The following is a 13,236-nucleotide window of genomic DNA, read 5'->3' as shown; positions in this document are numbered from 1 at the left end:
AATCCTTGCTACTATAAAATTTATCTCATTTGTATCTTTCTTCTCTTATCTACCTTTATTACCATATGCCTATTTCAGTTTGCACACTTTATATTTAGAATGCACATACAAGGGATGATACTGGATACCAAATTTGGGAACTAATGGGAATACTTTATAAATTAAACCATCTAACCATCCTGTTGCGGTCTTATACAAATTACAGCTTGTCATCAGTTTATCACCCGTACGCCACTTATGAGATAATATGTACACATGCAATAACTTTTTAATTACATTTTGTATTATTAGTATTATTATTATTATTATTAAAGTTCCTGATAAACAATTCTCTTGATAAATATCCTTTAGAACTTCCATTCGCCTAATAAGTGGAGACATGTTAAAACTGAATACCTATTTGAAAGAAGTGATAAGATTTTAAAGATTGTTGCCATGGCAGCAGTTTTGCAATATTAAATCAGTACCATTTTTATTTTAGAAAAATATATCTCAGTAAAAAAGCCAGGTCATTACGACAAGAGGAGGTATAATAACACGAATTTCGAAAATGGCTGCCTCGTGGACATTTTGTGAGGTCCGATTGGCATTATTTTAAAATCGGTTCATTACTGTAGCAAGGAATGTTTGAGTGACAAACAACATGTCTATATGTTCAGTGAGGTGCCTCATGAAAAGAGTAACTGCCAATAATATTTCTCTATCAGAAATATTCGCCTAATGTGTGGTTCTCTTCCAATTTTAATATTGTTCTTGCAAAGTTGGTGATTGGTAAACGGATACATGACTGAGCTTGGTTCGTCGTTGGTTTAATGCCTTCAGTAGAAACTTTAACATATCATTAGCTATATATTGTTAGGTATATAATAGCCAGAAAATGGAATATAACTGCCCATCGCAAGGACTGATATAAGCCAAAATCGAACCCGCTAAAAATGGAATGAGTCCGATGTTTCTCCAAATTAAATTCCAACTTGATCGAGGACCATCTAATTACAATCTGTTATATAAAGTATTTTAGTGAAAAACCTTTGTTACTATGGGCTATTTTTTAAACTGGATATCATTTTCAGTGTTTCGGTTAGAAAACCATGCTGATATCAATATCTGTTCAAGACAAATGGCAATTGAAAATATGTTCAAGGTGACCATCCATTCAGCCAGTTAAGACCGACTATTTTTCGTCTTGTAGTAATGAAATTGCATCTCTATGACCATTACTTTGGCAGGTGTAACAATATTTTGTTGATGGCCACTTTTACTAATGGTTGACTAGCTTACACTAGTTTCATTTAGTACCAAATACAGCCGATGATGAAATAGTGTACCAAGTTTAATAACAAGATTTTCATGAATAACCATAAAAGATCCACATGTTTTCAAATGTGTGATTTGCACAGTCACTGAGACAGAAAGACACACACACATACAAATATATATATATATATATATTCAACGAAAAGATACAGGCATTATAGATACGATGTAGAAATATTGATGCATTGTCTTATCTGCATGCTGTACTTACTAACTGCTTTAAGTACGATGCAGGACAAGATAACAAATGGTAGAAAACGTTTCATCGTTGAAGAGTTTCTATCAGTGTTTCTGAAATAGAAAGAAACAATGATATTATTATGATTATATTGCCAAATTGTTTGATCTTGATCGTAGCCTCTAAGAAGATTAGTACTGACAAAAAGAATCTGTTGCAAGCAAATACATTCAGTAATATTCTGGCAAGGAATTTCCTAGAAATTATTCATCACCAAACAAACTCACTTCAAGCATACACTGAATTATTGATATATCTGACAGTAAACTGGTCTAATCGTATTATGAAAATTCAAAGTAGCAGATCATCGTAATGTCAACAGAAAAACAGTGTGATCTGAAATATATTTTATTCAAGTGTTTCTTATTGCATTTTCAGCTTATTCCCAGTATGTTTCCAGTCTTCCTTACCATCACTTCCCTCACCACTATATGAATTTACACACAGTATGTAATGGATTATTTTTTTCTTGAGAGAGACACCAGTTAACATTTGATTCGTTGATTTCACTCATCAGATCACCAATCTAAACTAGATATCATGCGACGTTTTTGGTTATAACCATATGTCTATATTACCATCCATTTGGGAAGAGTAGCGATAAAAAATGGATCCATGGTGGCCATCTTATATTTGTATCAGAATTATGTTCCTTAGGGATGAACGAGACATTATAAGAGGTCTTCTTTTGAAAACACAGTATCGGTTTGACTTTTCTTTAAGAGAAGTTGCAAAAATTATTTTCGAAATGGTCGCCGTGGTGATCATATTGCATGTCAAATTAACACCATGTTCACTTAGGACCAACTTGATGATATCATCAAAAGTATTTAGTTGAAAACCACATGCCAATATCTTGATCCATCCAGGATGTGTAGCGATCGATAAGCAGCAGCATTTTTATTTAGAACTAAATAGACTTGGAATGTGTTCTGGCGAAAACTTTATGCTATTATCAACATTCGTTTCATGTGAAGTTGAAATAACAAGAGCATCGCAGTTTAAACACAAAATAATGAATGTCCACCTTAGACTTTTTATGTTTACCCGGTTCGACAACAACGACACCCCCTATGAAAAATTATAGTCAAATCCTCTATGGTGGCAGACCTGGTCAGATCCACATCATGGTCCGTAGAGTATGTCGGTTGAGAGTCCACTGAACATAAATGTCAATGGCATTTCATATATCACTGAGTGTAGATCATAAGTGACAAGGCAAGACCAGTAAACGTTTGTGTGGCTGGTATACGTTGTAGTATGTGCAGTGCGTCAACAACAAATAACTGCATGTGAAGCCGGCCTGAAATTGCAACGACATCGTTTAATAAGATAGCGATTGCCATCCAGCGCGCCGATTCAATAATCAACAACTTCAAGTGCCCATGCAAGCCGAATGAGCAAAAGTATAAAACATGTTAGAGCGTTACCACAGAAGCAACCCAATAATTTGCAGGCCCTCTTGTCAAATTGAGGTTGATGATGCCAGCTTCCCTTGTTCGGACAAGTGTTGACACAATTTCATTTACCATAAAGATAAAGATATCCTCCGAAATGTTTGACGGAATTTGTCATCGCAATTCAATCAAAATTAACGCATGACCAAAGACGGGAAGCATTTGGTTCCTAAACCTGAATACTAGAAGACTTTTTCCTTTTTATGTGATCTTAAACTGTCTTGACCTCAAACCGTATTGCACGACTCTATCACCTTTTCCCATACAACTTGGTCGAAAACCCCATTTATTGCAGTCACGGTCTTTTAGCCAAACACAATCCTATCACGGGAATAGAAAGGTTACCAAAACATTTATGTTGCAAAAGAAAACGACTATAAATGCTTATTTATGTTAGCCAAGTAATGATTGTTATTCAAGAGTATATATATATATCTGTGTTTATTTTCTCAAGACTCCACAGTTTGGAAAGTAATATAGATTGGTCGTCAAGGTTCTGCTTTGTGAAAACTGGAGATAAGATTGGACTTATGACTAGTTATAAATGAAACGTGACGTAAGGTATTTATTTTTCAGTACAACACACCAAACAATAAATTATAAAATCATTATTTTTCATTCACCCATGAGAGAGAGGGTATGAAATCATTTCCAGCTCAAAACTGCACTCCTACCTACGGAATAATTCTTGTCATACGTCAAGACTTGAACGCCAACTAATTACCAAGCCAAACAAGCAATGTTTAACATTTGCATGCAGCTGACTTGAGGTTTCATTTCACATATTCTAAAGGACGTCAAGGCATGGATCATTGTCTACTGAAGTGCTTTTTAATGGGCTAATACCACAAATAATTTTTCTCTAATCAAAATATTAACCATACATTCATGAGATTATAATATTAAACTTTCAAAGTTTTTCGTACTTCTCATTTGTATGATTTATCATTACGCTTTATCTAAGAAGGAGATCAGTAATTCATGCTGTGTACTACACAACATTTTGCAAACATATATTATACATAATTATGAAGTTACTATAAAGTTATGCACGAGAATATTCCAATAATTTATTTTTTTAAGTAATTTAGGAGGGCTATTGTACAATACTTATCCATGCTACTATGAAGTCCATTATATGCAGGCAGTATGAATCACAGCTGCGACTAATTACTCAGTTTAAGAAATAGACTTGCAAACACCCCATACTAAAAAATCATCCTAAATTCTAACAAAGAGAACGAAATACAAATAACACAACCCCTAAGTTTGTTGAAATAATATAGCCGTTCTCTCCCTTTAATTAATTTTAGAGACACAATAATCATTCCTCTCTTCTCAAATGTGAGCATGTTTGCAGATCAGAGAAGTAAGAATAAATCTATCTTCCCATTCAACATATATGTACACGGCGTATTCCTGCGAATTTTGAAATTGTAACTTTGTTGAGACAAAGAGTAACAATCATGCTGTGAGAATGGAAGTGAATAAAATACAAAACTTGATCTGCATTATTTTGCGAACCAGTGAGTGAATTACAATTCAGTAGAGAACTAACATCTTGTACCGTAATTGTTTATCAATGCGAAGTTATGGCGGACAGTCTCGAGTTGAAAATGAACTCACCCCAATCTGTAAACATTTACCGCAATAACATTATGTGCTGCATAATAACAAGTTAAATTAAACTATATTTATCGATGTGACATTTTATAATGGGTCACTACATTAATTGTAACACAATCAAGACCAAATTTACATCTTACACTGGGGACCCCTAGTGGCCGGTTGGTCTAAAGCGCTCACCGTTCCGGATCACTGCCATCTCACCTCTGTCTGCGTGGGTTCGAGTCCAAGGCTCGGCTAGCGTGGGTGGAAAGCCTGCCAGTAGCTTCTCGTGGGTCGGTGGTTCTTCCCTGGGTTTTCCAGGGTTCTTCCTCTATCAGTTATATTGGCCGCCATGTATAGCCTATCCTGTGCTGAAAAATGGCGTTAAACCCTAGAACAACAACAACAACAACAACAACATCTTACACTGTAATTCTTTGCAAACTTGGACATTATGTAGCGGACAGTCACGACTAAATTTAGCTAGCAGGTGTGTAAGCATATATCAATAAAGCGTTATGTACGAGGTCACTCAGTGTATTGCAGCACAGTCAGTAATGAACTTGCATATAGTATTGTAAGGATTTAGATAGTAACGTCTCTGTCTATCCACGTTGATAAACGTTTGATAATGAGCTACAGTGACATCTGTAATGTTAAATTCCCATCTGTGAGACTTGAACAATATTCAGCTACCTACTTGTCATGATGGGCAAGGGACCTAGGACTTTTTCACTAGCTTACATCCATTCCACTCATCTTACACTTTACACGACACTCGATCTGCTTAAAATGTCATTTGTCCAACTGAAAACGTGACTTGCAGTTCCAATACTCAGTTGTTAAAACGGTTGACATTATCGAGCCTGGATCGGGATCGAGAGTTATCAAAGCGTAGTGTTAAATTACCATGGGGTGAAATAGTGACTCCTATAACACTAAAGTCCCACAGGGAAAAACAAATCTCAAATATTAAATTCCAACATGGGGCTATAAACTGGAAATATTGTTAAATTCCCAAAGAAGAATATAAATCCGAGTACGAGTGCTCATAACCACACTTTAACTACTTACATAGTAGCTATACAAATTAGCACTTTCATGTGCTGTGTAACACGATTGATAAGATATACGATGGGTTAAATATATCATTCTGCTAGCCCCCGTTCTAAATCGACTACCGTGGCCGAGTGGTCTAAAGCGCTCTTCGTTACGGATCACTGCCATCTCACCTCTGTCTGCGGCGGTTCGAGTCTAAGATTCAGCCAATGTGGGCATGTGAGAAAGCTTGCCAGTAGCTTGTCGTGGGTCGGTGGTTCTTTCCGGGGTTTTCCGGGTTCTTCCTCCACCATTAATATTGGCCGCCATGTATAGCCTATCGTGCTGAAAAATGGCGTTAAACCCCACAACAACAAGAAAAATCGACTACCATATTCTGCTAATGATAAATTATGCGGTTTTGATTTGGTATATACTCTGACCCGACACACCAATAAAACTCGAATGTCTGAAATATTGTATAAGGATCAGTGGGAATTTGCACCAGGATTTTTATAAGTCTTTTGATATGGAGCCTGAAGCCGATGAAAGTAGGAAATTTGAAACAATCGGATTGAATTAGAAAACTGTCCAATACAAGAACAAATATATTGCTTACTTCTGCAATATTTCTTGGTGTTTGCAAGGCGATCTTTTGCATGTTTTGATCTTTAAAATTACAATTATTTCGCTAGGAATGGAAAATATTCATCTGATTGAGAATGAGACAAATATATTGTCCCAAAACTTACAATGACTATAGATGTACACAGTATAAAATTACTTACCGCGAAGCCGCCATGTCTTTCTTAAAGCGTGTTATGACGAGATTGTACCACGACTGAATTATACAGTTCTTACCTTTCTTAGCGAAACCAAACGTCTACAACTTAGCTGTAGGTCAGATATTGAACAGCAGCAGAATCGGTGTTATTGATCACTTTTCATGATTAAATAACTTGAAAGAGGTAAAATTGGCTGACGGTAGATAATAAGGACTGGTGGTATGTCTGTGTGGACATGTAACTAATGACTAAATGAATAGTCATGTGGTGCACTGATCAATGCAGACTGGTTACTTGATCTTATTTCTAACATTGCTCCAAATTGTAAAACCGCTTTAATCTTTTTTACCATTGTGAGCAACCTAAACCATATTCTCCATACAAATATGTGTCAGTCGAGAAATGTTACGCCACATAAATAAGCATTATTTATGTTTCTGCTTATAATCGTTTTAACGCATGTTTTGGCAATATCTTTCTTTGTTTTTGTAATAAGAAAGTATACTCTAAGTCACAGAATTTGCTATAGACAGCTTTTATTTCATTTTTTTCCCTAAGTCCAGTTTGACGGTACGTATTTTCAAACGTTGCTGATTAAATACAATGCTTTTAACAGTATCACCGGATGTTTCTATCCCTTAACCATTCAACATGGCACATTCTGCATAATAAATTCTTATAGTGTACTGGATTATTAAGCCTTGATCGATAATCACCATGTGCAATACACGTTGTTATCTGATGAAAATATTGGTAGCTTGTTATGTGGACCAGTAACAAAAGTATCGATTACATTGATACTTGCTCTTATGATTTAGCTTTTATGTCTTTAAAAAAAGATCGGCGAATATCATAAAGACTGATAAAGTTTCATAATATCAACATCGATTATACATTTTAACTGTAATATGGTATTTCTCAAATTAAGAAAACTAGTAGATTTATACTTACCACTTTATAACCGATTTCTCGAATGACTTAAAATAACTTCTTTCAGAATTGTATTTTTTTCTTCTTCTTTTATAATTCCCCAAGAATAAAACACTTCACAAAGGACTGAGTTGGCATTAAAAAGAAATGAAAGAAAATGTTGTATAAGAGTAATTAAAGCTATGCCTTCAATCAGTGCAGGTAGAGGATAATGATCTAAGGTAGGCTGGTTTAGAATAGTCCTAACGCTTCTATATGATCCAAAGCATGTACAGGAACCAATGAAAGGTTTTAGTAGAAAGTGGTGATTATTAGATGAGTAGAGATAGAGGACAAGGACCTAAGGTAGGCTCTTACAAAAAATGTCTAACGGTGATTTCATACGTTTCGTATATATATATATATATATATATATATATATATATATATATATATATATATACAATCCAAAAAAAAACAGTATGTAAAACGAGATACTCAATTTCGGCCTTCAGACCCTTTGATTCTCTTAATTGGGCACGGAGAAAGCAGCGGACAATGGCAAAAAGTAGGCTGCTATATAATAGTCCCCTCATTCTGTATTTTGCAGAGACATGGATAGGAATTAAAAGAACTCTTGCTTACTGTATGCATCTAAGGATGGACAAGGACCAAAGGCAGGGTAACTGTAAAAAAGACTAACCTTTGTGTGTCAGTTCGAAACAATGACAGCATTTATGACAGACTGGTATGCAAATTCTTTGCGATTGAAACAGTGTGTTAATAAGACGATGAATTGAGGGACTCTGCTATAGAATAGACGTAAAGTTTGTGTATGAATCAAAGTACTGTACAAGAACCTGCTATCAGAATTAATGAATATCAATCTTACCCCAGGTCATATTATAGTAATTAGAACATTTTGCTTGCTAGGTGAGTCCAGAGAGTAGACATGGGTCTGCTATATCATCGCATTAAGGTTTGAGTAAGATTTCAAAGTATATACAATGTCCTCTTATTGATGAAATGGAAGTCATACTTATTGGATGAGTATAGGTAGAAGATATGGACCCAAAATATGGTACTACAGAGTCTTCCTTTTTACGGTCCCCTTGAAAAAAAGTTTTCCAAAATAATTTGTATGAAGCAGCAGCGAACCAATACGAAAATAGTTATCTACCTTTGTACAGATTCAGTTCTGTAACTATAGTATACTGGCAGAATTACTAACATAATATTGATAATTTTGACAACAAACGGTAGCTGCAAGACTTCAAGCATTTTACTGTTATGTCGGCAATTTTGCGTAAACTGAAATAAATATTATATATTTGCATAAGTACATACACACGTACGTGTCTGTGTTGATACCTCTATTTTGTAAGGATCTCCTGCACACAAAAAGCTAACTACCGACATAAAATTCAAATATATCTGATGTCTTTGTTTTTAATTGGTAGCCTGGAAAAGAACAAAAATCTGTGTAAATATATAATTAAGGGAAAGAATGATTAAAATCTTACTTGTGCGATAGTATGGACAGTAAACAGTTTTTAAGTATTCTGAAATATGTTGATGGGCCATAGAATATGGCTATGTTCATAAAATGCATCCTGCTCAATTCACGTTATGACCAGGGATTCTTACATACAAAGAACCGAGTTCGGCACCACACACATTGAAAAAATCCATTTTCTGGACAATGACATGCACACATTATCATCATCATCAGCCTCCTAGTCAAGTAGACCGTTGGGGCACCGCACAAGACCGAACAACCAACTTCCTCCATTTCTCTCGATTTTCCGTCTTTCTTAGTGAGTCGCTCAGTGTCAAGCCAATCCACTCTCGAATGTTATATTCCCACCTCTTCCTTTGCCTGCCTCTCTTTTATCTTTTGGGATTGTCTTGGCAAGTCTTGATGATCGCGAGACATGCCTATACCACTGCAGTTTACGTTATTCCACTGTCATGAGGAGGTCATCGTAAGGTCCAATGTCTTGTTTTATCCTTTGCTGTATTTTTTTTATTGGTGACATGGTCTTTGTATGTGACGTCGAGGATCTTTCGGAAACATCTCATCTCTGTGACCAGTATCCTTTTCTCTAAGTCAGATGTCATGGTCCATGACAATTGGAGCTCAACAATGAGTAATTAGTCTGGTCTGAGTGCTATGCTTTTGTGGTTCCAGATGGGCTTCATTTTTGTCAGCGCGCTGCTGTTGTCTGTGCAATCCTGGAGAGTACTCCAGGCTTTGATCTTAATATGTTACCGTTGCCCCCAAATACTTGAAGCTGTGGACTGTTTCTAACTTCGTACCTTGGACCCTGATGTCAGTGATGATGCCTTTGGTGTTGTTGGTCATCATGTTGGTCTTCTCTGCACTGATTCCCATGCCGTAAGCTGCAGAGGTTTTGTCGAGGCTCTATACGAAGTCAGCTAATTCTGGCTCATTTCCTGCTAGTCCATCAATGTCGTCGGCAAAGCGTCAGTTGGAATTGGTCTACTATTGATGCTGACCGTCCCTTCATGCTTTTCAAGCGCGTCTGCCATGATTCACCCCAAAACTATGTTGAATAGTGTGGGAGAGAGCAAACAGCCTTTTCTCATAACGACTGTCGTTTTGAACCAGTCCCCTATGCTACCGTTGAAGTATACTGCACTGGTGGCCTTGTCATGGAGGTGCTCTAGTACTGAGATGAGGTTGGCATTGATGTTATACAGTCGCATGGTCGCCCACAAGGCTGCATGCCCTACTCTGTCATATGCCTTCTTGAAAGAAACGAAGACGTGGTACAGATCGTGTTGGTGTTGGAGGTACTTATCATCCAATATCCAGAGGTTGAAGATCTGCTCTGAATCTTGCCTGATCCTCGGCAATGATCTTTCAGCCTGTGGCTTTAGCCTGTTCAGCACTATCCTTAACATGACTTTACTTGGATCTCTTATAAGACTGAGTGTACGGTGGTTCTGACACTGTTGCAAGTTGCATTTCTTGGGAAGGGTGATGATCAGTGATTGGGTCCACGCTGATGGCCATACTCCTGTTTGCCAGATCTTGTTGCAGATGTTTGTGAGGGCGCAAATCATTGCTTCTCCCCCAGCTTCGATCAGTTCTGCTGGGACGTTGTCCACTCCTGCTGACTTCCTCTTTTTCAGCGATCTCACTGCGGCTTCTTCTTATTCACGTAGGATAGGGTGTTTTGTCATTGCTAGTTGCTGGATGGACGTTCAGTACCTCTGGATCTATTGTGGATCGTGGTTGTAAAGCTCTGAGCAGTGCTTTGTCCATCTTTCCAGAATATCGTTTTCTTCTGTGAGGCATTATCCGACTTTGTCCTATAAGGAGGTAATCCGCCGTTGGTTTGTGCTCGTTAGAACTTGGACCAGTTGGTATGCTTTCCTGCTGTTGTTCCTTTACAAGTTTCCCTCAATGTCCTTCTACTGTTCTTCTATCCAGTTCTTGTTTGCTTTTTCATGTTTTTCTTGACTTCCCGTCTCACTGCCTTGTACTGCTCTGACCCTTCTATCTCGTTCTTTTTCTTCTTCAGTTACCTTCTCTTGTCACAAAGGTTCAGGACCTCAGCTGTGACCAAGGCCTTCTTGACTTGACGATGTCATCTTCAGTTTCTCAAGATCAAATTGTGTTCTTGTATGGCTCTCTTGACCTTCTTTACATGTAGCCTGAAGGTTATCATCCCCACATCATCATTTTCATTTCATATGTCTGATCCGATAAAGCTTCTAGTGTTGGCGATGGTTACACTTGACTGTACGCGCCTATTTATCATGATGTAGTGGGACTAAGTGTGATGGTCTCCGCTTAGGCTGTGACATGTCGATCGTCTGGATACCTTTGGTAGACCGAAGGTGTTTGCCAGCATAAAGTCGTGTAGCTAGCGAATTCCAGGAGCCTCAGTACTCTCTTGTTTATCTGTTCATTGCAGCAACGCCCACATGTTCCTTTACAGTTCATGCAAGCGTCCTCGCCTATTTTGGCATTCCAATCGCCTTTTACAACCACAATGTCTTTCTTTGGTGTTTTATCCACATCTCCTTGTTGCTGGTCGTAGAAGTCTTCCACATCCGCGTCATCATAGTCTGATGTTTGGGGCGTATGCCTGTATTATGGTGATGTTGAATGGAGTTGCCCTGAGGCGGACGGTGATGAGACGGCTCGAGACTGGCCGACATCCTATGACAGCATTCACGCTGTCCTTGTGTACAAGGAGCCCAAATCCCTGATCATGTTTGTCTTCTCTGCCACTGAAGTACAGATTGTGGCCTTCCAGAGTAGTTGTTTCTCCAATCTTCTTGGATGTTCTATTGGTATCTGTTCATTTCATATGTAAGCTCCTCAAGCGTTCCTGTTGCTCTCAGTGTTCTCAAAATCCAGGTGTCAATGGTGATGTTGTTCCTGACACGAATCTTGCTGCTCTAAGCACCAGTCATATACTTTCCACCTCCGCCCTAGTGCACGACGGAAGCGCGCCCCTTGTTGGACCAGGAGATGATTGAGCAGGTATGAGATAGGTACTGGTTGTCTTTTATTGTTTGGCATGTCTAGGGCAGCTGCCGCCTGGCAGAACCCAACCCTCTTCATGCCTGACCACAGCCGATTTCCTGTACCCTGCTTTGCTCGCGTTGGTCACGAAAACGTAGTTCTTCCGCCCAGTGATACCGTGTTAACATTACACTAGTAATCCATATCTGGAAGACTCGTGGAGGGCGAAAGCATCTACCTTCCCGTGCAAGACTGGATGACTTGTCCATATATACCACAAGTTCAATTAAGTCCACGAGAATTATATTTAACTTAAAATAGAAAAAATAATATTAGGTTCAACTATTAATGACGATATATACGAAAGTAAGATGGAAGGAAAAGCTTCATGACGTTGTATAGTAATCTTCATTAATAGGACCAACGAACAAGTCTTACTCAGCGTTGATTAGTCTATGTTACTATAAATAAAGAATAGTTTAAGTTTGTTCAGTGTCCTTATTTCAAGCCCTACAAAAGAATACCAAGTTTGTCAATGAATGAATGAAATAAAATTATAGTCGCCAACGCAAAACAAGTGCTTTTGTGACTTGTTAATTCCCGATGTACAGGATATTGAATTAATCTGGGTTGTAGGAATAGAGCCGCTACAATCACGCGTTTATGTGCGATTGTCGCACTGTTTAATTAATGTCTGGAAGTGGCAAAGCAGGAAAGGTATCCAGGAAAAGGCGCACAAACCTAAACAATACTTTCAATCCACCAACTAATAAAAGCGTTTGTAAGTTCAGTTAATATTCTATAGTTAACACTGGATATCATACAGTTAAGAAAGTCAAACAAAGGGTTCAACTACCAATCAGATTCGGGTTTACAAACCAGGTTCTCCCGCGTAAAGTGCTAGCCAAGATTTTCCAATTTTCAATCGGTTTAGTTTTCAGTAAACTAGTAAATCAGCCAAAAGATTCAACTACCAATCAGACTTGGGTTTACAAACCTGGTTCTTTCGCATAAAAGTATAAGCCCAGTTTTTCAATGTTTGATCCGATTTAGTTTCCAGCAAGTTAGAAAATCAACCAAATCATTCAACTGCCAATCAGATTAGGGTTACAAACCTGGTGCTCCCGCTTAAAGTACAAGCCAAGTTTTTCAATTTTCAATCCGTTTTAGTTGTCAGCAAGTAAAAATCACACAACGATTCAGCATGTTATTGCACGTAAATGTATTAAGCCAAATTTTCCGATTTCAATCCGATTTAGTTTTGTAGCTCCATACACCAAGCACAGCACACTAGCAGCACCAAAAGGCCATGATGTATTATCATTTCAAATCAAATCCAGTTTTACTATTGTACAATAAAAAAAATCCCAATACTGTATA

The 13,236-nt window shown here is 37.7% G+C and overlaps 1 protein-coding gene and 1 long non-coding RNA gene across 2 annotated transcripts in view; both read right to left on the bottom strand.

Moving 5' to 3' along the window:
- LOC149774852 (uncharacterized) overlaps window positions 1–6,679 on the bottom strand; it is a 46,941-nt gene extending 40,262 nt beyond the window's left edge. Inside the window, exons 1-2 of the long non-coding RNA XR_016416701.1 lie at window positions 6,520–6,679; window positions 1,529–1,608 (exon numbers count right to left, since the gene is read on the bottom strand). This is a non-coding gene — a long non-coding RNA (uncharacterized LOC149774852). The remainder of the gene's footprint in view (window positions 1–1,528; window positions 1,609–6,519) is intronic.
- A 2,078-nt stretch (window positions 6,680–8,757) lies between these two features.
- LOC149774851 (uncharacterized) lies at window positions 8,758–10,442 on the bottom strand. Its single transcript, XM_089944662.1, has 2 exons — window positions 9,998–10,442; window positions 8,758–8,813 (listed from the first exon to the last, which is right to left on the bottom strand). The coding sequence occupies exons 1-2, from the start codon at window positions 10,440–10,442 to the stop codon at window positions 8,758–8,760; spliced, it is 501 nt and encodes a 166-aa protein (XP_089800788.1).
- Window positions 10,443–13,236: the final 2,794 nt, after the last annotated feature.

This window comes from Sinohyriopsis cumingii, unplaced genomic scaffold, assembly GCF_028554795.1.
Source record: "Sinohyriopsis cumingii isolate HCF-2022 unplaced genomic scaffold, ASM2855479v2 utg000127l, whole genome shotgun sequence".
Lineage (NCBI taxonomy): Eukaryota > Metazoa > Mollusca > Bivalvia > Unionida > Unionidae > Sinohyriopsis > Sinohyriopsis cumingii.
This window is presented reverse-complemented; position numbering and strand designations above follow the sequence as displayed.